The following is a 26,326-nucleotide window of genomic DNA, read 5'->3' on the forward strand; positions in this document are numbered from 1 at the left end:
CATAGGCACAAATTTCAAACTCTGCCTGCCTTTGTAAGAAAGAGTTTTACAAAAAGTACTCAGCTGACAGAGCCTAAGTTCTTCTCAGACTTTGTCCTGAAAGCAATGGCGTCTGCCTGATGTATGTGACACTATCACAGAAAGACAGAACACTGGATTGAAGATCATCAGGAAGCAATTAAATTAATTTTTTAAAAGCTCTGGGGCGCCTGGGTGGCACAGAGGGTTGAGCATCTGCCTTCAGCTCAGGTCATAATCCCAGGGTCCTGGGATCGAGCCTCACATCGGGCTTCCTGCTCAGTGGGGAGTGCTTCTCCCTCTCCCTCTGCCCACACCCAGGCTTGTGTTCTCTCTCTCACTCTTTCTCTCCCAAATAAATAAAAGCTTAAAAAAAAAAAAAGGTCTGTAGAAGAATAACAGACCAAGAAGATGACCTACAGAAAAAAAATGGACAGATATGCACAAAGACAAAACAATGTACATTTACCAGACATACAGTGAAATTCATTCTAGAGTCTCCATTTACTTACACACTTAAAACAGGGCCACCCCAAATCTCTGTTCTTTTGTATTTGAAATACTCTGTATTGAAAACAAACGTCCCCTCTGTCAGTCTAAAAATAGTCAGGTTCTCTATTATAATCTACTGGTGTCTCCTTTTGTTCTTCAAACCACCGTAAGGACCTGGAGGGAGGGCTGTAAAATAAAAGTGTTTCCATTTCTCATCTCAACCGAGTTCCACCCTCTGAACACCTAGAGCTGAAAGTGTTAGTATCTAATAGTCCTGAAAATATTTCTGGTAGCAAAGATAAGTTAGATAAAAGTCATGTGCTTTCTCTTTAACACTGAATTATAAATCATACCCAGAGCCATAAGATGTCAGACAATCTGCAGGTAAATAAAAACTGGAAGGAAAAGCCTATACATGGAGTCTCCCTGTAGCCTCCAGTTTTCGTGTTCAGATTCAATCTGAACAGTTTATTCTTTATCTGGTTGTCTGTGACTTAGGAGATGGCTAGGATTCCGAGGAAATTCACTACAACAGATTTAATGATTGTATGATAATGATTATGGTAATAAAAAGCCCATCACCAACTAAAATATTAAATTTAAGCAAAAGTATTATCTGATTTCAAGAAAGGAGTCTAGGGACACATCTATTCCTGCTACAGTCTCAACAAGATCACTCACCCCACGCAGTACCCACTTCCACTACACCCTGCCTTGCACACCCACAAATTCATCTTTTACCTGGCTCCTTGAGAGCAGAGATTCCCATATTTAATTGTGCATAACAGTCACCCTGGGAACGTGTCTTAAAAAAAAATCAAGATCCTTTCCCCACAGATTATTATTCAGTGCGTTGGGAGTAGGGCCCTGGTACTCCAGGTATAGGTGGTTTGGGAAACATGGAGAAACACTGAGAGGCTTTGCTGGCATAATGAGAGCGCATTATGGTGGCGATACGTACCTCCAGAAAATGCCCTGCAGCATCTATACTTCTAGAAGAAGGGCAGAGATTATGGAGGGAAGAAATTATGAGAGGAAGGTAGTAGTGGCCAGAAATGTAAGTTACCTGAAAGCAGACAGGCCTTCTTATATGGAACAAGGGACAAAAGAATCAACACTAGTTGTTTTGTTTGTTTTTTTAAATGCAAACCTACTGAAGTACAAGCCTAACAATGGTCCTTCTTTTAGAGTAGCTATAACTGAAGCACCAGGACCCAAACCATGAGTGTGCTATGGCCACATGAAGGGGAGATGGAGTGCAGGAGGGGACCAAGTACAATCCTGAGCTCTTGCAAACAAGAATAAATAAAACAGGAAATACTTCATGCTTAGAATAAAAATAATAGATACAGGCTTGGTCAACAAGTCTACTACACACTTGTCTCCAAATCACTTGTCTTCAACACGCACACACACACACACACACACACACACCAGTGTGCGCATCTTTCAAATTACTCAGAAAAAAGTCAGCCTGACCTCTCCCCTGAGGCTGAGTTCTGCCATCTCAAAGCAATGAATATTTAAACAGAAAAATAAATATTTCAGAACAAAGTCATTCAAACCAATAGTCTATTAGGTTAAAAATGAGAAACCCTATAATAGTCTTAATGTCTCCAACCTCCTGAAAGCTCTCTCTTCCATATCTTCTGTAAGGAGTATTTAGAACCTCAAACATCATGAATCATATCTTCCACCCACAAGAGACAACAAGAAATACTCCGGTCCAGCTACGTGCTTCCTTGGAAACGTTAGGTCCCTATATCCAACATGGTTGGTTGTCTATTCTAGTCAATATCATTGATTTATACAATTCATGGGTGATTATTCTTTTTTGTAACTAAATTTTCAATACAATTTAACTTATTTTTTATTTTTGTCTTCATGGGCAATTAAGTTTGCATCCTCTGTATGTTAAGCTGCAATATCCTTAAAAAAAGCCATAGTTCAGAATAAAACATGAGTAAGATTTTTGTAGTGCCTCCTGAATCAGAAAATATTTAATTGTTCTTTAGAAATACTGCATTGGATGTCCTATTATAGTTAGTTCACTTCTTCAAAATGAGTAAGTCATAGAACATATACAGTAACAGACAGAATTTTCCCCCATACCCTTCCCCAAACAAAACTGCATTCTGTCTGTAACCACAATCACATGATGGTTTGTATTTCCTCTATTGGTTTCACAAGTAAAGCCCTAAGTAGATCAGGGGCTGAGTCACATGTGCTTTGTCATAGCTTCCTCACCAAATGACAAGTGCACAGCAGGTGATATTTACAAAGTGTCTGCTAACTGAAGCGACCAGGTAGTTGAGTATCTGCTTCTGAGGCTGTAAGAACCTTTCTCTTCCTAGATTTAGGAAGTCTGCAGAAAGCTCACCACGGTATTAAGAATTGTTCCTAAATATTTACCACAGGCCTCTTTTTTTTTTTTTTTTTTAAGATTTTTATCTATTTGACAGAGAGAGACACAGCGAGAGAGAGAACACAAGTGGGGGAGAGGGAGAAACAGGCTTCCCGTGGAGCAGGGAGCCCGATGCGGGGGCTCGATCCCAGCACCCTGAGATCATGACCTGAGCCGAAGGGAGACGCTTAACGACTGAGCCACCCCAGGTGCCCCTAACCACAGGCCTTTTAAATGCACACGTTGACGGGAAGGCTGTGGGAAAATCTGTGCTCTGTGCACAGGAGAAGGCGATAAGCAAGCGTCTCTGCTCTCAGCAACTCCCATCCAGGCTATTCCGGGAATCCCTCTTCTAGGAATTCTCCTGTCTTGACAACCTCAACCTGATCAATTTTCAAGCAGCTCCCAAAACGATCCCTCTAAAATAAAATCTGAATCAGATATTGTTAACTAATTCTCTTCTGAAAGTCCTAGGCTCCTCAATGCCCATGGTCTCAAGTCCAAACACCTCTGTATGGAAGTCATACCCCCAGCATCCTAGAATCAAAGCTTCGATTCTAGGCACTGAGTATTTACTGAGTACTTCTGCGGGGCCACACACTGGCTTCTAGATGCTGGGAAACAAGAGTGACTAAAGAGACAAAGTTCCTACCCTTAGGGAGTTTACATTCTAGAAAGGAAAGACAAATAAGCAATAGGCAAGCCAAACAAGAAACAGCTGGTGAGCCGTGGCGGAGAATAAAGCAAGAAAAGGGGTACGGGAGCACTGGGCTGGAGGGACAGAGGGCTGCTTTTTGATACCAGGTAGTCAAGGAAGGTACTGACTGAGCAGACACCAGAAGAAATCCAGAGAGTAGGCCGTGTGCCTGTCCGGGGGGAGAGCACTCCGGACAATGGGAACACAAATGCGAAGACTCAGCCGTGAAAACGTGCCCAGCTTATTCTAGGAACTAGGAACAAGTGGGCCCCATGTGACGGAACTGGAACAAGCAGCAAGGAACCGAGCGGCAGGAGATGAAGGGAGAAAGGTGGCAGTGGGCAAGGAGAGATGCTGGGTAGACATCTTACAAAGCTTAAGGGCACTACAGGGATTTTGACTCTTATTCTCCAGCAAGGGTTTTGAGCAAAGTGGCATGGTCAGGTTTAGGTTTTACAGGGACAACTAGCAAAAGGCAGAAGCAGGCAGACCAGTTAGGAGGCTATCTAATAACCCAGCTGAGAGATGACAGTGGCCTGGCTCAGGTGGTGCTCTTATGTGTACTACATCCTGGAAGATACCTTGTGCTGTCTCACCTCCAGTTTCTTTGCACCTGCTATTCCTTCTGCTTAGAAAGCCTTTCTCCTTCCTACCCATCTGGCTAACTTGTACACACTCTTTAATATTTAGTTCGGTCATCCACTGTTCTCTGATTCACTCAAATAGGGGGGAAAAATTCCCTCCCCTTATCCCCCCTGAAGCTAATACTTACATTCTATTACAGTTATCTGTTTACATAAATACTGCTTCTACAGAACGTGGACTCTTTAAGAGCATGTAACTGTCCAAGCCTAATTAATCTTTGCATCCCCAGTGACTGCTTTAAAAATGTTCAGTAAGTCCTTTTTTTTTTTTAGATTTTATTTATTTGATAGAGAGAGGGGGAGAGAGCACACAAGCAGGGGGAGCGGCAGGTAGAGGGAGAGGGAGAAGCAGGTTCCCCACTGAGCAGGGGACGCAGGGCTCCCGCTGATGCAGGGCTCGATTCCAGGACCCTGGGATCATAACCTGAGTTGAAGGCAGGCATTTAACTGACTGAGCCACCTAGGCACCCCCCCCCCATAAATCCTTATTAAAGGAAAAAAACAAATACATCAAAGCTATTAGAGTATAAATAGCTACACACTTTTGTTAATTTTTGAGACAATGAAATTAGTACAGGAAGAGACCCAAACCCATCCAGCATGGGGAAACATGGGTGACATGAGGAAGGGAAGACAGATCTGTGAGGGACACCACAAACTCTGAAGGAGCTTACAACAGGACTATAAGCCATGGCAGAGGCAGAGGGAAGCACATCAGGGGACAAGTACTGGGGGGAATCGGGGCGGTGGGGGGCTCAGAGTCTGGCAATGGGCATGAGGGCAAGGGGCTCCTAGACCTCAGTCCATGGGGCTGTATGAGAACAGGCAGTGAGGTGGGTGTGCAAGGAGAAAGGACCAATTCTAGAAGTCCAATTTTCTTAAAAAAGATTATTCTGATATAAACGACTAATTAGATTTTACCTTTCAGTATTTGAAGTTCATTTCTTTTTTCACATGCATTCCAAAAGATCTTTCATAGTTATTTTGAGGGTGTTTGGGGCAATTTATTTTCCCTTTTTAAATTACTTTTTATTTTTCTCAGATTAATGCATGTACATGATAGCAAATCTAATGGGTGCAGAAGAGCTCATCAGAAAAAGCAGCAGTGTCCTGTCTTTCCCTTTGCCAACCCTCTTGTGAGTAATCCTCTTAACAGTTTCTTAAAAGGCAGCAGTTTCAAGACCAGAGGCTGCCGTGAGGGGTACCGACTCCTCTTACCTCTCCAGGCTGAGAGGACAAATCAATCTAGATCTGTGCACATAGGATGGAGGACCTGGCCTCCTCCCCCCTGAGGCCACTGAAGGGGGTCAGGTGAGCTAACTGTTCATATAGCAAACTTTGACCAAAAGAGGGAGGAACAGATGAGAGGAAAAAAGTAGATAAAAGACCTCTCCACACTCCCTTTGGAAGGACCGGCCAGAGGAACAACTGTTCTACAGAACCTATCTGAAGACTCCTAGAATCAAGTACAGATGATCCCCAACTTAACGATGGTTTGACTTATGATTCTTCAACTTTACAGTGGTGTTAAAGAGATACGTATTCAGTAGAAACCATGCTTCAAATTTTGAATTTGGATCTTTTCCCAGGCTCGTGATATGCAGTACGATCCTCTCTCCTGCTGTTGGGCAGAGGGAGCCACAGCTCCCAGTTGGCCATGTGATCACGAGGTCAACAACCTGCACGCAGACAACCCTTCTGCAGCCAGCCAGCCACTCTGTCTCTCACTTTCAGTACAGTATTCGGTAAACTACATGAGCTAGTCAACACCTTATTAAAAATAGGCTTTGTGTTAGGTGATTTTGCTAACTATAGGCTACTTTAAGTGTTCTGAGCTTGTTAAAGGTAGGCTGACTTACTATGTTTGGTAGCATTAAATGCATTTAAATGCATTCTGACTTACCACATTTTCAGCTTTCGCTGAGTTTATCGGGGCATAATCCCACAATAAGTCAAGGAAAATCTGTAATCAGCAACACCTGTTACAAAGCCTTGGCCAGCCCGCCTTCCTTGTTTCATTCCCCCTTCCTCACCCCTGCTTTCCTAGGACTCCAGTAAAATGTGAATAAGGTTTTTTCTGTTTTGGCATTTTCAATGGAGGTAAAACTGGTATATAACATTATGTTAGTTTCAGGCGTGCAACATAATAATTCGTATTTGTATACACTACAAAGTGATCACCACAGTAAGTGTAATTATCACCTGTCACCATACAATTCACCCCCTTCTCCTCTGATAAGCACCAATCTGTTCTCTGGATCTATGAGCTTTGTTTTGTTCATTTTTTTTTGTTTGTTTTTTAGATTCCACATATAAGTGAAATCATATGGTATTTGTCTTTCTCTGACTTATACTATTTAGCACGATACCTTCAAAGTCCGTCCATGTGGTTGCAAACGGCAAGATTTCCTTCTTTTTATGGCTGAATAGCATTCCACCGTGTATATGTGTAAATGTGTGTGTATCTCACATCTTCTTTGTCCATTCATCTGCTGGTGGACTCTTAGGTTGTTTCTGTATCTTGGCCATTGTGAATAATTAAGCAGGTAAGGTTCTGTCTTGGTCTTTGCTTTCTAAAGAACACTGACTGAGGATATCATCTGCCTTACCTCTTGTATTTTCCATCTTTGTGTCTTAAAGCTCTACATTTTGGGAGGTATCTTCGATTCTATTTTCTATTTGTCTGAGGCATGTTTTCTTTTGACAATCACACTCACAGTCTGTCTAACTCTCTTGTGCATTTTCAAATTGCTCCCTTTCATTACACCCAGTAATGGTTTTATGAATGTATTATCTTCCTAAATCTGACTATATTAGTTGGAATTCTGCTTTAAATTTTCCTCTATTCCTTGGATTGTCTGTTTCCCTGAGGGTCAACTTTTCTTTTTGTTTCTTCTGGTCTCTTTCATACTGAAAGTTCTTCTCATATGGCCAGTGGTCTTCATGCACTAATGATCCAGGTCATAAGGACTTGGTTAGCTGGTATGGGTTTTCTCTGCCATTGTATAAGTAAATCTGTTTTCTGATTAGTTCTCTCCCTAGAATTAAAGTTCTAACTGGGAACTCAGTATGAGACCAAAAAAAGAGCATGTCAACCAGCAGGCTTCATTTTGGCGTAAGCTGCTAGGAAAGTGTGGAATGATCTCCTCCCCAAATGTAAGACTAAAGGAAGGGTTGCCAATACCTAATGTGAAAAGAATTAAATTTCCCCAAGCATTTTGATCAACTTCTTTACAGCCAAACCATCTGGTGTTTTTGTTTTTCCTTTTTTTGATGCTGGAGAAAGGGGGCAGTGCAATACTTGCTGGCCACTTCCATTGGGAAAGCATTGGAAATGCCGCACAGGTCAGTTATCCCTACATAATACACATGGAATCCCTGTTTGCTATTCCTTCTTCACTCTGCTCTGAGTCCAGAGCCTTTCTGGGGTTCCTGCTGGGCAGACTGGCTTCCATACCCCTAGCAGCCTCCTTGTCCTCATTGTTAGGCTTTAGCTTCCATTCCATGTATCCATCAGTTGGTTCCCATCTGCTTTAATTTTTCCAGAAATTTGTTTAACTCTCTTCTTAATTAGTAATACCACTCTTTGCCCTTTTCTCTTTGCTGTTACTGGTTTACTTTCTGCACTTTCATATTGTCAGGGGGGTCTCACAAAGAGTTGAGAGGCTATGAAAGTATCCCATAACTTGACGATGTCATGATTTATTTTCTGCAAAAGATTTCAACCACAAGTAAGCTGTAGAATTCAGGTTCCTTTTTTTTAATTTTGCAAAAGGACATGGGTTCGTGAACCCATGAATAACCCTTTAAGAACACCAAGATTCCTTAAAAGTGAACTAGAGAAGCTTAAAGGAAAACGAAAAGTATTTACTACAATTCCTGAAACAGCCCTTGTATTTATGCTTTTGTAAATCAGATGCATTTGGATTATAGGAAGCAAAGCAACTCAGGAAGTATCAAAACTAAACACGTACTGTAAGTCACAGTCCAAACATCACCTACAAGCTCACTCAGCACTATGTGCTAAATCCTGACAAATACAAAACTTTCACAGGTCTAATCACTCTCAGAAAACAAAGCAAAACAAAACAAAAATCAAGTATTTACCGATTAGAATGCCTAACTCTTCACCTACCTCCTTCACAGAATGTACAATCTGCCAAGATCAGATGGCAGTCTAAAGGGAGAAAAACATTTCCCAACACCCTACTGATCTCTACCACACGGATCAATAAGGCATGCCATAGACTCTGACCCTTCAGTCAGGAATGGAATGGCAATGCAATATAAACTAGTGACTGCAATATTTAATCCTTTATCACAGCGAGACAAATAAACCCAGAGAAGAAATTAGAGTCCTATGTTGGAAAAGTTCCCCCCAAAAATGATCATAAGTAAGCTGTTATACTAAAACAGAAAAACCTGTCCCAGAGTAAGACAGAATATTCAACTTAAGAAAGAAAGTATGCAGAAAACACAGAATGGAGATCCAAAATCAGTTCCTAAGAACACGAAAAAGAAGCTGTCTAAACGTCAATGGTGGCTTAGTAACACAACACTTCCAGATTTCACTCTACACTTCTTTCCCTGTCAAACCAAATGCTCCAAAACAAAAACAAACAAAAAAATCTTTAAGCATCTTTAAAAAACAAAAAAAATCAAAGGACATATCTCTTTCTTCTTCCTACTTACAATCTTCCTTACCTATAACTATGTTATCATTATCCCATCAATTGGACTCATTCAAGAATAATTTTTCAGCAAAGAATGCCCAAAATACAGGAGTTGAACTTTTTTACTTATTCTAGGATTTTCCCTTTCGGGAAAGAGGAGCATAAGGACTTGATATTTTAGCCTTTACAGACTAAACATCTTTTGTTAAAGGTCTGAACTTCTCAGGAGGATGTTCTGACAGCAGAAAGAACACCAGACAGAGACTATGTAAAAATGAATTCTAGCTCCAGTTCTGCCATTACTTTGCCATATGACCTTGGATAATCCACCTCCCCTTGGGATCCACATCCTGACTCTGTAAAATAAAATTCACTTTAGTTCTAAGAATCGATTCTGTGATAAAGAAGCCCTACCCAATGGGCCAAATGCACTAAAAAGGAAGAAACATTAGGTGTATTACCACGTGAAGCTAAGTATTTTCTCTGGAACAGAGAGAGTCAACAAAGTGCCATTAAGTATTTATCTGCTCCCAGGCCCAAAGTGGCTAAGAGCTACTGTAACGAGCCGATACCTTGATTTCTCTCTTATCCTGCACAAACGCTCCCATATGATTACTAAACCATCAAACTGCAAAAACTCTGTGAGGAGATAAAATTTCAGGAAGCTAATGATGTGTATAGAATTGTTAAATTGATCAATTCTGCACTTTCCCATAGGAACCTAAGGCTCCAAGAAAATTAGCAGACATTTCTCAAGGTTTTGGCCAAAGATGAGTTACAGAGATTTTTCTTATGTAAAGAAAAAGTTAGGGGCACCTGTCTGGTTCAGTCATTGGAGTGTACGACTCTTGATCTCGGGGTTGGGAGTTCAAGCCCCACGTTGGGTGCAGAGACTACTTAAAAAAATAAAATCTTAAAAAAAGAGAGAAAAAGTTAAATAAATATTAAGGGCCTATATTCATCATATTATACTTAATGCAATGGCTATCATCAAAAAAAGGGTACAAATAGCATAAATTTTGGAATAAGATAAACATGGGTTCAAACCCAGGCTTTGCCATGTACAGCTGTGTGACTTTGGAGAAGTCATTTAATCTCTCAATGCCTTAATATTTTTATTTGTAAAACGAGAGAGAGGATGGCAATCTAATGGGGGTATCTGTAAGAATTAACTGACAACGTGTATACAAAATTTTTTGCTTTTTGGCTTTAAAAAACACAAATGGGGGTGTCTGGGTGGCTCAGTAGGTTGAATGTTCTACTCTTGATTTCAGCTCAGGTCATGATTTCAGGGTTGTGAGATCAGGCTGCACCCAGGGCATTAAGCCTGCTTAAGATTCCCATTCTCCCTCTACCCCTCCCCCCTCTAAACAAACAAACAACCACACACGGTATAGATAATAACCACTATTTGAGAAGGAAGAAGACAAAGGGAAAGAGAATATAGTCCACAACGTGAGACCCAACAGCTGAGCTCTAACCTTAAAGATCTTCACGCTCTTTTTCACATAAACAGTTACATCAACATAAACGGGGAAAACCACCACATTCTTCTTACTAAAGGCTTTATATAAAAACACAGGTGAGGGGCGCCTGGGTGGCTCAGTCGTTAAGCATCTGCCTTCGGCTCAGGTCATGATCCCAGGGTTCTGGGATTGAGCCCCGCATAGGGCTCCCTGCTCAGCAGGAAGCCTGCTTCTCCCTCTCCCACTCCCCCTGCTTGTGTTCCCTCTCTTGCTGAGTCTCTCTCTGTCAAATAAATAAAATCTTAAAAACAACAACAACACACATGTGAACTGAAATTAACCCAAACAAAGCACATACGTTCCCAGTTTCTCAAAACCCTCCTGGTTCCTCAAGAGAGAAGACTTGAAAGCATGTATGTAGGTGAATTCTTGCTCTGTTGCTCTCTGCTAGCAAATGACTGACAATCATGTCACCTGAAATTAAGAAAACTCTAAGCAGTGCCATCTACATTCTTTAATATGTGCAACGCATTACACAGCACCCTCTCCCCACTGAAATTTCCAGAGAACCTGAAAACCGGTGAAAGAGCAATGGCTAAAAGTCTAACTACTGCTTTGCTGAGGGTTTCTAAAGTTCCATACATTTTAGAACAATAATCATCATTTCCACAGTCCAAAGTACCCTATCTTCTACACTGAGTGAACAAATGGTACTTTGATTTTTCTCCCTCCCTATTCTGCAAGAATTGCAGTTAACTGGTAATACACAGGAGAAAAGAATCTTTTTCCTTTTCCACAACAAACCACAAAGCATGCTAAACTATAAAAACATAGAAACCCTATTTCTCCTGTGATCTTGTCCATATATTTACTATTTTTACCTTTAATTAAATCAGTCCTAGACTCCCTCTGAATCTCATTCAGTACTCAAGAATTTGGTTCTAGATTCATATAAACATCTTGCATAACACACACACACACACACACACACACACACACACACACACACACACACCCCTTTCCTCTCACCCAAAGCTGCTGCCAAACTTCCCAAACTAATTCTTTCCTCATCTGAACTTATAATGGTAGTTTACTGACATCGTATTCATGGAATTTACCATGTTCCACCTTGTATTTTAATTATTTATACATATATGCATTCTCCAATACTCCTGGTATTTACTGTTCAACTGAGTTTTCATTCATAAATTAGGAATATATTAAATGAGATAACACTTAGTTTTCATTTAAAAATAACTGGTCTCACTTCTGCTTCCAATCAAGATGGAGTAATAAGAACCGGACTTATCTTGCTGCCTCAAAACAAAAGAAACAAAACCCAGAAAAAAAAATACATGAAACAACAGCACTCAAGACACTGTACGTTAGGCAAAAAAAAGGACACTGATCCCCGAGACAGGAAAAACCAAGGTGATTTGTAACTGCCCAGCTTACTGCTTAGAGAAAGCTTCCAGGCTGTGGCACGGACAGAGGGGAAGGAGGGTGGGAGCAGGCGGTTGCCATGAGTTGAAGACTCGGAGCTGGAAGTTTAGGGGAGCTAGAGTTCCCAGGGAAGAGTGCCACAGAAGAGAAACCTGCACAAAGAGAGAACTCTGAAGAGGTACAGAGGGTTGCCCTGAAATATTCAGTTAAGTCATGATCACTGCATGTGTGTGAGGAGCTACTTGAGGCTGGAGAAACGACCACCTGAAGGAGTTGGAGGGACTAATGACAGGAGATCACACAGTGCTAGGAATAGAGCCTGTTCCCAATGATGACAGTGGAAAACCTGATAATTTAAGAAACATCAGGTAGAGTACTAAGTGTCTTGTGCCTCAACAGTGAAGAAAAATTAAGCAGAAACTAAACACAGCTCTGAACCTTTCTAATAAAACTTAAAAATAAGACCTGAAAGGAGTACACCATTTCTAAGAAACTCAGCTGTGCTGCAGACAATGCTCAAGAACATATATAAAAATATAAATATCTAGCTTCCAGCAAGGTAAAAAATTCAGTGTCTGGTATCCAATCAAAAATTACCAGGCATGCAAACAAGCAGAAAAATACAATCCATAATGATGAGAAAAATCAATAATAAATGATCCAGAACTAATACAGATCTTAGAATTACCAGATGAGAATATTAAAACATTTGTATTCCACACGTTCAAGAAAAACTGTATGTAAAAGAAAAATTGAGCATGTTAAGAAACATGGAAGATATATATATATATATATAAAAGACCCACATCAAATTCCAGAGACAGAAACTATAATGTCTGAGATTAAAAACCAACCAACCAACCAACCACACATTGGCTTGGATTAATGGCAGATTAGACATTTCAGAAGAAAAAATTAGCACACTTGGTAATACCATAAAAGAAACTATCCAAAAGGAAATATACAGAGGAAGAAAGACTATAAAACAATGAACAGTGAGCCTTGAAGATGACATGGAATGGTCATGGTCTAATATATATTTGTATTGACAGCTTTTCCAAAGTAGTATGCAAAGAATCTAACTCTTGGTCATCTTGAGTAGAAGGAAAAGGAGACGGCACTACTGAATATACTCACATTTAATATACTTACAACGGTTTGCCAAAGCCTAAAATTTCACTCTCACCTTCCTGCTTCTCTTTGCCCTTCCCACTGGTTGGGGCCATGCTCTTCTTCCCCCTTTCCTGGCTTCCCTGGAGACTGGAGCTCCTATGCCACTTATCTGCATGCTATCTTTTAGATATATACTGCCTTCCACTAGAACATCTATAAAAGATTTGTGTATTCCCCAAAAAATTGTTTACTCCCAAATCCTCCTTTCCTCTAGCCAAATAAAGCATCCATATCTAAAATGACACTTATATTTTAAGTGTTAACTGATTTAATAAGCACTAGGATGTGTGTGATTACCCAATTTAACTCTCTTATTTTTCATTTCAAAAGAGAACCCTGTTAATGAATTAACAAGTTAAAATCCATTAATTCAATCACAAAGTATCTACTAGATACCAGATTGAACCAGATACGATAATGAACACTGGCGGATAGTGGCAATCCTGAAAGAAACTAGTCTGATGGAAAAAAACAGATAAATATACTCACAACAACAACACTGCATAGCATGGGCTAAGAGAGCAATATATACACAATGCCAATGAAGCACAAAAAAGGGACAACCCTATGAGACAGGGCAAGGTAAAGCTGAACTTTTAAGGCAAGAAATTAACCATGCTGGGGCGCCTGGGTGGCTCAGTGGGTTAAGCGTCTGCCTTTGGCTCAGGTCATGATCCCAGAGTCCTGGGATCCAGCCCGCCATCAGGCTCCCTGCTCCGCAGGAAGCCTGCTTCTCCCTCTCCCACTCCCCCTGCTTGTATTCCCTCTCTCGCTGTCTCTCTCTGTCAAATAAATAAAATCTTAAAAAAAAAGAAAACTAGAGACCAATATCCAAAAAAAAGAAATCAACCATGTTGGAGAGAAAGGTATTCTGGCTCAAAGTAATTGTATATGAAAAACTATGAAAAATAGGAAGGTATAAAATATGACACATTTGGGGACTGCAAATGGCTCAGATTTGGGGGTAGAATGGAAGGAAAAAGGGGGAAGAATTTTCATATTTTCTGGGGGAAAATGAGAGAGCAAGTCAAGGGTTTCACTTTAACAGGGACCCAAGATGGCACGTCAAAACCGCTAGGAACTGTGTCCCTGCCCCTGTTCATCAACCTCTGTGAGAAAACCTTCCCGCTATTAGTAAAGGAGGGAAGACCCACATCCCTCTAAGTCAGGGGTTGGCAAACTATGACTCTGGTCTAAAGGCAGCCCACCACCTGTTTTTGTACGATCTGAATGCCAAGCATGGTTTTTATATTTTTAAATAGCGAAAAAAATTCTAAAGAAGAATATTTTGTGACACATGGAAATTATATGAAATTCACATTTCAGTGTCTATAAATAAAGTTTTACTGGAACACGGCCACACTCATTCATTTATGTATCGTCTAGGACTTCTTTCATGTTTCAACAGCAGAGCTGAATAGTTGTGACAGAAACACCATGGCCCGCAAAACCAAAAATATTTACTATCAAGCCATTAGCAGAAAGTTTGTGGGTTCTGATCTTTCAGAAAATTTCATCTCCTTCACTTATGCCTCAGTTTGTCTCTTCAGAACTTTTTACAAGGAATCTCAGAATCAATATCAGACAAAAATATAGTTCTCTTATTTATGGATATAAAGCATTATTTTATAATTTCATAAAATAATTATTGATTTCCATTTTCATATTTTCTACTTAAACATTCCTTTATATACGAAATATCAAAATCTGATTACTTTATCCTATAATTATGAAAGAATTAAATATCAAAGTTACAATTTTAAAAACTGCATTTCCTTTTGTTTACAGTAAGACTAGCCATACTTATTTCCTGAGCCTTAATTAAATAAGAAATATTCTAATGTTCTGAAACTGATAGTGCTTTGAAAGAATTCAAGAGGCAGGATGAAAAGAATATGCCAAAGGAAGGGAATCTAAGATTATTGCTATGATATGTGATTTATAGTAAGTATTATTACAGAATATTTTTCAAGGGTTGAAGTCATCTTTTGGTTGTATTTTACCTCTATTCTCAACAGAAAAACAAGATCGTGTTTTACTGTTGCTATCAAGTGAAAAGGCTCTTATTATTCCTAATTTTGTTTTTTCAACATATTTTGATACAATTTCAACATCTCAAGGGAAGTTATATTTACTTTTGCTGATTTTCAGTATGTTATTTGTCAGTCCAACTGTCATCTTTGAAACAGTATTTCTAAAAAATAATTTTAAAAAGTGAAAATTTCATTGTTAGTTAACCTTTGAGGGATCTGAGCAAGACCTAAGAAGATGGGTAGATTCTTGCCAAACAGCTGACAGCCTGCATAGCTTTACTATGGAGAAGAAAAATAATATTCTACTTAAGAGATCCCCTCATTTTTGAAATTATAAATTGCTGATAACACTACATGATCAATAAGCTATGAAAACTGAGTAAAATCAAAACATATCAAAAAACAAAATTTATAATAAAGATATGATCTTTAATACTCAACTGATATTATACTTAGTAATTAGATATAAATGGTAAATCATTCACAGAAATTGAAATAATCAGTCCAAGACAGTCAAGTCTCTGGAAACTGTATGTTTTCTATCTGTGAGGACTAATGCGAGGAAGTAGGTAAGAAATGCAAAAAGGACAGAAGATGAAAGGGAACACTTAGCAGTTATCTTCAGGTATTTAGCTTTCATGAAGGGAGATTAAATCTCTCTATGTGACTCTGGATGACAGAGGTGAGGTGAGAAAACCCTAATGAAAACAGCTTGCTGTAAGGAAAACTCTTCTACCTTTTAATGGCCAACAATGGAACTATTTATCTTTTTTTTTTTTAAAGATTTTATTTATTTATTTGAGAGAGAGAGAATGAGAGAGAGCATGAGAGGGAAGAGGGTCAGAGGGAGAAGCAGACTCCCTGCCGAGCAGGGAGCCCGATGTGGGACTCGATCCCGGGACTCCAGGATCATGACCTGAGCCGAAGGCAGTCGCTTAACCAACTGAGCCACCCAGGCGCCCCGGAACTATTTATCTTATGAGGCTATTCTAGTACAACGGAAGAGTATGCAGATACAGAATTAAACAGATTCAAGTTTGAAACCTATCGCTGTACCTAGAGCCACCCAGGTGCCTGATCTCTCAAATCTCGAAGTGTAACGTATGGGAAAAAATACCACCTATCTCAAAAAGAGACTGACAAGGGGCACCTGGGTGGCTCAGTCGGTTAAGTGTCTGCCTTAGGCTCAGGTCACAGTCTCAGGGTCTTGGGATCAAGCCCCGCATCAAGTTCCCTCCTCAGCAGGAAGTCTGCTTGTCCCTTTCCCTCTGCCCCTCCCCCTGCTTGCTCTGTCTCTGTGTCTCTCTCTCAAATAAATAAAATCTTTTTAAAAAAGAGAGATTGACAGTGATGTATGATATGATGACAATGATGTATATGACCACAATAATGATTATGTATGTAAATTATGTTGTTGTGTTACCGCGAGTATGTATGTTATTGTGCATGTAAGGTATGCATTGTATGTACATTATTGCATGTACAGTTGACCCTTGAACAATGTGGAGGTTGGGACGCCTACCCTGCCTCTGCCCCCACACTGTCAAAAATCTGCGTATTTTTTGACTCTCCAAAAACTTTACTGATGGTTTACTGTTGACAGAAGCTTTACCATTAACAGTCAATTAACACATATATTGTATGTTATATGTACTATGTGCTGTATTCTTATAATCAAGTAAGCTAGAGAAAAGAAATTAGGAAAACCTTAAGGAGGAGAAAATAGATTTACAATATACTGTACTTATTGAAAAAATCCGCATTAAGTAGGTGTGTGCAGTTCAAACCTGTGTTGTTCAAGGCTCAACTATATTCTATCAAAGCCCTGAGTAAGTCAGAGATGGAAATTCCAGAAGTGAATCAGAGAGTCTCAACTAAATTAATTCATTCACACATTCAACAAACATGTACTGAATATGTAATACCTACAAGAGGCACTGGGGTACCATGGTTTAGAGTGTGGATTCCCAAGCCAGTCTATGGATATGAATCTTCACATCTCTTAGCAGCTGTCTAAACTTGGGCAAGTTACCTAACCATTTTATGTCTCGGTTTCCTCTTCTATACCAAAGGGATAATGATAGGGTTGTGGAGAGGATTTTAATGAGTTAATGTAGATAAAGTGTTTAGCACAGTACCTGATAGTACCACATCCTATATATAAGGATTAGCTGATTAGCTATATTATGACTACATTATGACTACATGCCAGACACTGAGTATACAGCAGACTGCTGACAAGGTCCCTGACCTCGCAGGGCTTATAGTCTTTGAAGGGGTTGGTGGCACAGAAAATGAACAAGCATACCTATGACAAGTAATGATAAGCACTACAATCAGTGTTAAGTGAAGAAAAAGCAGCCTATGGGTATAGGGGAGTTCAGCTGAGATGGGCCTGTCAAGGGAGTGCTCTCCCATGAGAAGCCCTGTGGTTATCTGGGGGAAGAGCATTTCAGGCTGAGAGAAAAGGCCCAGAGCAGGAGGATACAGGGTGTGTTGAGACTAGCAAAGAAGCCAGCGTCACTGGCCTCTGGAGAGAAGTTTGGGGAGACAGGAAGGTTCCTGACCACGCAGAGCCTCAGAGACCAGAGTAAGGACACTGGATTTTATTCTGAGTCTGCAGGGCAACAGCTGGGAAGGTTTAAAGCACAGGAGTGACAAAATCAGACTTGCACTTTAAATAATTCACTCTGTCAATGACCTCTAACGAATTATTCTAAGGTTTCCTGAATGTCATCATTCTAATAGAAACAGAAGCACATTTAAGCATCCGGGAAACAGCAACACTACAGCATGGCAGACCGCAGCGTTCCTAACACTTAGCCTGGCCACTGAGTACCGATGCCCGATCATAAAGTCGCTGCATTCAACACAGCACAGCATGTACAGCAGGGGTGCGTCCCATTTGGGTTTGTTGGATTTCACAGACCAAGCGCTGTGAAGGAAGCTTAAAAGAAAGATTGGACAGTGGTTCTGGAATGATGAAACAGAAAGAGCGAGGGATTATGGCTGCAGAAGGGAATGCCTTGGGACACCAACAATGTCAGGTTCCAGAGAGGAACAGTACACCAGAAAGAGGCCTCTGGGCAGAGCGGCGGTATCAGCTCTGTGACTGGTTCCTGGCGATGACCCGAGTGTCATCTAGCGAAGCCCAAGAAACAACCCGAGGTAAGGAATTATACAAAGATGTTAAAACGTGACTGATCCACAAAACAGAAGTCAAAAGAGAGATGAAACTGTTTTCACATGGCCATCTGTGTAGATAGGAGTTTGAAAATTTTCAGGCAAAAACAGAAAACTAGAGGAACAAAACCAGGCCTTTCCGCCATGCCCTATCATGGAGACGGGGATGAGTGTCCTTTACCTTGCAACATGGAGATGTCCTCGATGGCCATAAAAACTTATTGAATAGTAGATTATCAAACACTAAGCTTACTGAGTCTCAACTGTAAAACTAAGGAGAAAGGTGAAGTTAAAAAAAAGAGAAGGGGCAAAAAAGGGGTGGTGGGGGTGGGGGCACGGGGATGACTGGGAAGAAAAATCATCTAACGAGTCAAAATTGCTCAGATTTAATCACATTTACGCAATTCTGGGTATCTTTTCAGGAAAGCTTAGTAATTTTAAGCATAGCAATATTTTTCAAGAGTCCATCTTGGCTCTGGCAAGGCAATGTTTGTAACTGAAGATATGGAGCAGTGTAGAAAAATTCAGAGAGAAACCAAATCTCTGGAAAAAGTGAGGCTTTTTTTGGTTCATTGTAAAGTAACATAAATTAGTCTCCAACCCACAATCTGCACCTACCCCCAACTTCCCAGCGTCCTGTGCAGCCCATAGAAAGTGGAAAGTGTGCCAAAACAAACAGTGTGGGCTGAAGCTCTGTGGATGAAGGGTGGGATGAGGTTTGGTGGAATTGGCAGGCAAGCGAATGGAATCACTTTAAAGCAATGCCACAAAATGGAGACTAAATAATCACGAGCACTTTCAAAATCCACAGAAAAATGGAATATGCTTAAGCTAGATCACAGAACTGATTCCCTACTCCAACTCATTTCAAAAAAACAAACACAGAAAGGATAGGGGAAAATGAAACAAAGCAAAACATACCTGCTCTGTTATCTGTCTTTAATTAAAGCATAAAATACCCTCCCTCTTCTTTTCTCCCAACCACCCTGGAACAGAAGAGCGAAGGGGCAGCAACTCAGGTGAAAGGCTTCAGCCTTGCAGCTACAGAGAGGGGAGATAGCAGACAATGGAACTGGTGATTCATTACAAAAGAATACACTCCAGAGCCGGCCTGCTGCCACATGGGCTCACTGCACTATTTAAAGGAACAGCAACCCCCTTTCCAACCTCCCTTATTCTTAACACCTTCCCTCCTCTCAGTCCTGATGGAAAACAGATTTTGAAGAAAATGCCAGCAAAGCACTGAGCTGTCCAAGAAAGGGAGGGCTTTGTGTTCCACAGAAACTGGCAGTCTTACACTATAGGAGTACAAAAATTTTCTTTCACATCCATACTGTAAGATCTTTTCCTCTCTGCCTGGTATACTTTTCCTTTCAACAACAAACAGTATAACTGAGTCTGAGTCTGGCTAAACATTTTTTTTTATTAATTGAAGTCATTTGCAATTTTGTTTTTCTAATTTTACACATATTACAAGAATAACTTCTCTTTTCCTTCCTTTTATTCTACATTGTTTTTATAGATGTGAAGAGATGCAATAATTTCGTTCACATACTCAGAAATAACAAAGTATCTCAGTGAAAAACTCCTACGACATTTACATGAACAACGGATACACCTAAAGTTGTATTTTTAAAAGTCACAAGAGCATGTCTGTCTAGAATATTAGAATTTTTTTAAGATTTTAATTTATTTATTTATTTATTTATTTATTTATTTATTCATGAGAGTGAGAGAGAGAGAGAGAGACAGAGGGAGAAGCAGGCTCCCAAGGAGCAGGGAGCCCAATGCGGTACTCGATCCCAGGACCCTGGGATCATGACCTGAGCCGAAGGCAGACACTTAACCATCTGAGCCACCCAGGCGCCCCTAGAATATTAGAATTTTGTGATTAAATTGTCATTTGCTTTTTTTTTAAAGCAAAACACTGATTACCTATTGTAAATGACAGAGCAGTTGGCTAATTACCCCGAGAACTGGCCTTATAAAACTAGAGCCAATAAAATAATAAGGTGCAACTATTGATATGGGTCTAATATTGTCATCCACTTCGCCCTTCTTCCTTCAAAGTGAGCAACTAATTTAAAATAAAGGGATACAGAAATGTCAGGATCCAATATGCAAAGAACCTAGGTGACCAAATGATAAAAATATATCCAAATACCTTTCTTAATATACTAGTCAAGGCACTAAACACCATAATTAGCCATTTAACTTTGATAACCAAACCCTGAACAGCGCAGACATTTTATATTCAGAAAGTTTATCTGACAGATCATTATCAAATATTGGGATTAGGTGTCTAGCTTGAAAAACAAAAACCAAAACAAACAAATAAAAAAACCCAAAACCTTATTGTAAGGACAAAGATTTGGCCCATCCAGTTATTTCCTTTGATTTTTTTTTCTAGATTACTAAGAACCATGTATGTTATATTACACAGAAAGAATATGTACCAAAACAAATATGCTGGCATACATACTGAAAATCCACAAATCTGATACTCTGTACTTCCCAGTTATAGAAATTCGGGATGGGAAAAATGAGCAACTTCCTTCTCTCAGCATCCAGCACATCCTGAGACAACCACAGTGATTTTAATTTATCCCTTAGAATTCTTAACCACCAAGAAATCCTTCTTTCCAGTTCTTATTTCTCTCTTCTGCTTCGCTGCTAAGACCACAGTTCTCTTAAATACCAGTTCTTCAGACTGCAATATGAAGTGTGCATGAGCATGTGCATTCTAACTTGTGCTTACACATGCTCACCCAGCTCCTCCAGAAACGAAGGGCACACATTCCAAGAGGCCACAGAAACCCTCTGATTAGAAAAAGTACTAGTTTAGAGAACTCTTTCACTGATTTAAAAATATATATAATGAAAAGTCAAGTAGTTGGAAAGCCCTCCCAGTAACAGCTGAGAAAGAAGAGAGCTGTCGTCCTGTAATAGTGCCAGTTAATGAAAATTGAATGAGGGCTCCAAGGTTAAGAAGTATCATCTCCCAAGCAACAAAGAGAATCCAGAAATAGGTCTTCTCTTTTATGGAAATTTTTAAAAAGTAAAGCAGTATTTCTAAAGAGTTAATTAGGCTAACAACAAAGGGATAAGAAACGGAAGAGAAAATATTTCAAAGGTTTCTCCCTTTTCCAAAAGGAGGGTTTCTTGATAATCTCCAAACTCAGATCTGGTGAAAAATCACTTTGGAAGCATATATTCTTTGGAACTTCCCTTCCTTCTAGGTCACGTCGGCAGAATCGCCCTAATGCTTTCCCTCCTTCCAAACAGCACTGCAGGGCATTATATAACATTTAACGGAACAGTGTTCCTGCTCCTAAAATGATGCCTCTATCCAGATAGCTAGCTGACTCTCTCGCCCTCCGGTGGTGACTCGGAGAGGAAATGAGGAGAATACAAAAAAAAAGGGCAAACTCCTTAAAAGGAAAGCACTGTCCAGTGATGAAATTTCCCTACAGAGCATAAAAGCCTGGAGTGACACTGATCCTAAGTCTGAGCCTAAAGGACAGGAACGCTCACCCATGCAAATGATTTCACTGATCAATTGCAGTCTCATCATTCCCTCTCAACCTATGTGTAAAGATAAAGGGTAAAAGGAACATGCAGAGGGTGCCAAGGAGAAAAAGAGCACGGCCAGGGGGAACCGTGGTAGAGTATTCACCTTTCCATTTGTCAGGAATGACTTGCTAAAATGCAGATTAGATATTGCCTGGCATAACCAAAGACAGGCAGAAGAGAGAGAGAGAGCGAGCGAGCGAGAGAAAGAGATCTTCCATTTCCTACTCCCTCTCCTTCAAATGCCTTTTACTGCCCGTGTGATTGTCATTTATACACTCAGATTTGTTCTCCTCTCACAGAGGGCTCTACCTGCCTCTGCTACACCTGGATATTCCCATGGTTCCCACTGAAAACATTCTTTGCCAGTAACAAAGCCAGGAAGATGAAGCCTATTTTTCTAGCCTTCATTTTTAATAAGCCATTTACAGAGAAGGCAGCAGAACGGCAATTCCATAGCCAATCCTGAGAAACCACAGTGAATCAGGAATCAGATTTCCCTAGAACACAAATTCTTCTGCAATTCTTAAAAGGAAGTCAATCCCTTTCCCCTCATTTTGGCAGTCTGTAAGAATCTCTTCCTACCTCTGCAGCTTCTCTCCCTCCCTCTTCTCAGAACCAAGACAAAGAGGTAGACAAATCCCCACAGGGTCTTTCCTGAGCTACAGCTGCACAGTACAGGAAACAGGAATCTGCTATGGAGCTGAGGGAGGGGGAGAGAAAAAAGGATATGGATCCAGCACACGCACAGGCACACACTCACACTCACACTCACAGGCACACACTCACACGCGCGTGCACACGCACGCACACAGGCACACTCACACACACACAGGCACACACTCAGCAGACACAGACTAACACTTTTCAGTTGATAACAATAAATCTGGCCTTCTCTGAGAAGGCAATCATTATTAAAACTCTGCCTACTATGCCCGACCCCCAGGTCTTTATTTAGATCCCAGAAACCAGAAAAGAGGCACGCGGAGGAAACACAAATCTTACCTGAGTGACCATTTTCTTTTCCTCCATAAACCAAACGGCACGGAGGATGAGCCCTTCAGGGCAGTCCTGCTGGGGCGCACCTCCACAGCTCCCCCCGCCCCCCCCAGGCTAGCTATTTTGGGGCAGGCTACTGATTTCCCTTTATCCCGTTCCCCTTCCTTTTTCTTTCTAGCGTTTCTTCCTTTCTTTTCTCTTCCTCTCTGGCAGCCTCTCCCCCTCCTTCTCTCCCCAGCTCCCTCCCATATCTCAGGCAGATGGCTGAAGGAAGCCCCACCCCTGAATGCCTAAGGTAATTAATCAGAGTGGAGCCCCACCTCTTCCTCCTCCCCCCACCCCTCCCGGACGGCTGACATCTCCCAACTCCAGAAAACAGGCCTGCTGGAGAATGGCAGTTTGGTGTGTGCTTTGCGCACGCGTGTGTGTGTGTGTGTGTGTGTGTGTGTGTGTAGGAGGGAAGGAGGGGGAGAGAGAGAGGGAGGGAGGGGCAGGCGCCATGTGCAGGCATATTTTAAGGAATGAATATCTGCTATGGGGGCATTAATTATATAGCACTGGAAGCATTCATAGCAGCTCAGCATAGTTAATACAGATTTAAAGTATTCCACCCGTGAATATCTAATCATAAATAAGAAATGAAACAAAAATTATTTTTAAAAAAACATTTCCACTGATGTACAGTTTACAGATGTAGGAGATTTAATGAAAGATGTGAAAAGCTGCTGAATGACCACTTACAGGAGGGTTTTCAAAGGAATGAGAAAGGGCAAGAACCTGCCTGTCCTAAATCAGTCTAATGACCGCAAAGGACGAAAAGAGAGGAAGAAGGTGATCTAAGTCCTTATTTTTTCTACTGTAAAAAAACCTGGGGATTCTGGAAAAGGTGTCTATAAACATGTCTGTTTAAGAAACTGAAGCTGTATACAAAAGTACATACAGATTTGACTGCTGAAGGCTTCCAGTTTCATTGTAAATTCTGGTTAACAGAAGCCACCCTTTGTGTTTCCCCAGGGCTTCTGGATTTCAGCCTCTCCTGAAAATCATAACCCTTTCCTATATACACACTGGGCACCTGTGTCATTACTGTAAAGAGTAATTGTTACTACAGAGCACTATAGATATAAAAGATTTGTAAGAACATTTACTGAACATAAGAGTTTAACATTCTCTTATTAAAATGACATAATGAAAAAAGCATAAAGGGGTGATTCAGTCTGGAAGTCTTGGTCTAAGTCCTGATTCTGCCCTTTACAACTGATCTTAAGTCTTTAACTTCCAAATACCAATTCCATAATCTCCCTACTTTAAATTAGTAAACTTTCAAATAAAATAATCTGTGTAGATGATGTTTATGGTGTTTATCATTTATCTCATAAAAACGAAGATTTCCCATTTTTTAGTATTCTAATAAATAAGATCCTATTCTAAAGGATTTTATTTATATTTTCATTTTGGTATTTATTGTTATAATCTCTAACAGATTACCCAAAGGCAAAGAGATTAATTCTAAAATTAAGCTTCCTATATTTAAGATAAACACACTAAAGAAATCAAGATTTAAAATCACAAATCAAAAAAAAAGTAAAGTAAAATCACAAATCACACTGAGAATACACCGTGTTTTGCTATCTTTATGAGGATCTGACAAAATGCATAACCAACCTTTTAAATGTACTGTATAATAATGTGGGTTGGCACATTGCCAATATAACATCATCATGCTCCTACCCAAATTAATAATCATTTTAACAAAAATTCTAAAAAGAATACAAAAACTACCAATCTGGAGAACCTGCAGAAACTGGCATAATCATAGCTATTTACTGAATACTTACAATAAGTCAGGCACTATTCTGGGCATTTTACAGATATCTGCATACTTCTGGTATAATCCACAATGCATAAAGAAATATGTACCAAAGAATGGGATCTTTAAACATTAGGGGAAAAACATATCACTCTGAGAAAAGGAATGGATCAGTACTAGGCTTGTTCTTATTTAACATTTTTAGAAATGATCTAGAAGATAGGACATACTGCATTTCTGAGTTTGCGACTGAAAAGCCAATTAGGAGATAAACCACAGTCAAATTTTTTAAAAATACAGAGTAAGCAGAAAAGAGGTAGGTGAGTTTCACCGGAAGCAAAGGCAACCCAGTGTACTTTTCAAAAAAATCTAAATCACATTTATGGGATAATTATTTATGTTTTCAGTTCTAATATAAGAAATTAAATCTGCGAATCACTGTATACCATTCTCTGAATCCACTAGTCCATCTAGTGCTAGGGGCAGAAAACCCTGAGCAAGACGGACTCCCCCACTCCCCATCTCTCTCTCTCTCTCTCTCTCTCTCACACACACACACACCACACACACACACACCACACACACACACACACACACACACACACACACTACCGTTATGAAAGCCGTGGTTATCTTGAAGCTTGTGTGTGACTGCAGCCTCCATACATAAAGGCAGACAACAAGGCCCCAAGGAAAAAAATTTTTTTTTTTTTTAATAAAGAGGCAGATGAGGAATCTCTACATGCAAAAAGTCCAGGACTAGCGCCAGGACACAAGTTTCCTTTGGCCTGGTATTCATGCGTCCTTTGCACACACAGGACCAACATTTTACACTGCAAATAATAAGCTTACAATAGTCACCACCACAAGAAAGAGTTAGTATGAGCTAATGTCAAAATAAAAATTACAATGATTTTCATAAACTCACCGAATAACAGGACATACTCAAGGATATTTTGAAGTGTGTCCCTGACTTTCAAGGCTGGCATTATAGAAGACAATTTGCTCCCCGATGCCCAAGAAGAGAGAAGAGCAATTGAACAGCCTTGCATCTGACCCAGCAAAACAACTGGAGTCCCCTAGTGGCTGAATGTGCCCTGTAGTGTACCAATGAACAACTCATTCCAGGGTATTTTCTGGGATGGAATTTCTGGGATCCTTCCAAGATCCTCCTTCTCACTCAACACCACACCAAACCAGAAGCAAGTCCTTTTGAGTTCTGTGAAATCTGCCCTTTCTTTCCGTCCCTAGCACCACAAACTCAGTTCTGGCCATATTATTTTGTATCTAGCCTCCTACTTGTCCCTCTGCCTCCAGTCTACCACTCTTGCTATCTGCGCTGCTCATCACTGCCAGGGACCTCCTTCCAAGTGTAAATCCCATCATGCCATTTCCCTGATTAAAATCCTCAACTATTCCCCACAGGCTAAAAGGGGGGAAAGTCCTAACTCTTAAGTAGGTGCCTACCACATAACCTAGCCTCACTGTCCCGAATCGGAGTCCCTGCTTCCCCTCCTGCTGCCACCACTCCTCTGCTCCTAGCACACTGAGCCACATTCCTCAACAATACCATGTTTCTGTTCTTTTCTGTTTCATGTTCTTACTCCCTTGAACAGGGCCTTCTATCTGGCTAACTGGTGAATTCTTCCTGCAAAGCTCACTTCAGGGATCCCCTGCCCTAGAGCTTGTCCTGACCCTACCTGCTCCCACATCTGGGTTAG

General features: G+C 40.4%; 1 protein-coding gene across 4 annotated transcripts in view; it reads right to left on the bottom strand.

Annotated features, from left to right (window-relative positions):
- Positions 1 to 26,326, bottom strand: part of RBFOX2 (RNA binding fox-1 homolog 2) — a 280,863-nt gene that overhangs the window by 75,175 nt on the left and 179,362 nt on the right. Inside the window, exon 1 of one of the 4 annotated variants that reach the window (XM_088025332.1) lies at positions 22,802 to 23,011. The exons of the other annotated variants lie outside the window; for them this stretch is intronic. Coding sequence (XP_087881458.1) covers positions 22,802 to 22,828 — 27 coding nt within the window. The 5' untranslated portion in view covers positions 22,829 to 23,011. Of the gene's footprint in view, positions 1 to 22,801; positions 23,012 to 26,326 lie in introns of those variants that run through there. 4 annotated transcript variants of the gene reach the window in all.

The sequence above is a fragment of the Eumetopias jubatus genome, unplaced genomic scaffold, assembly GCF_037043125.1.
Source record: "Eumetopias jubatus isolate StellerSeaLion01/CBP00866 unplaced genomic scaffold, mEumJub1_p1.0 scaffold_8, whole genome shotgun sequence".
Taxonomy (NCBI): Eukaryota; Metazoa; Chordata; class Mammalia; order Carnivora; family Otariidae; genus Eumetopias; species Eumetopias jubatus.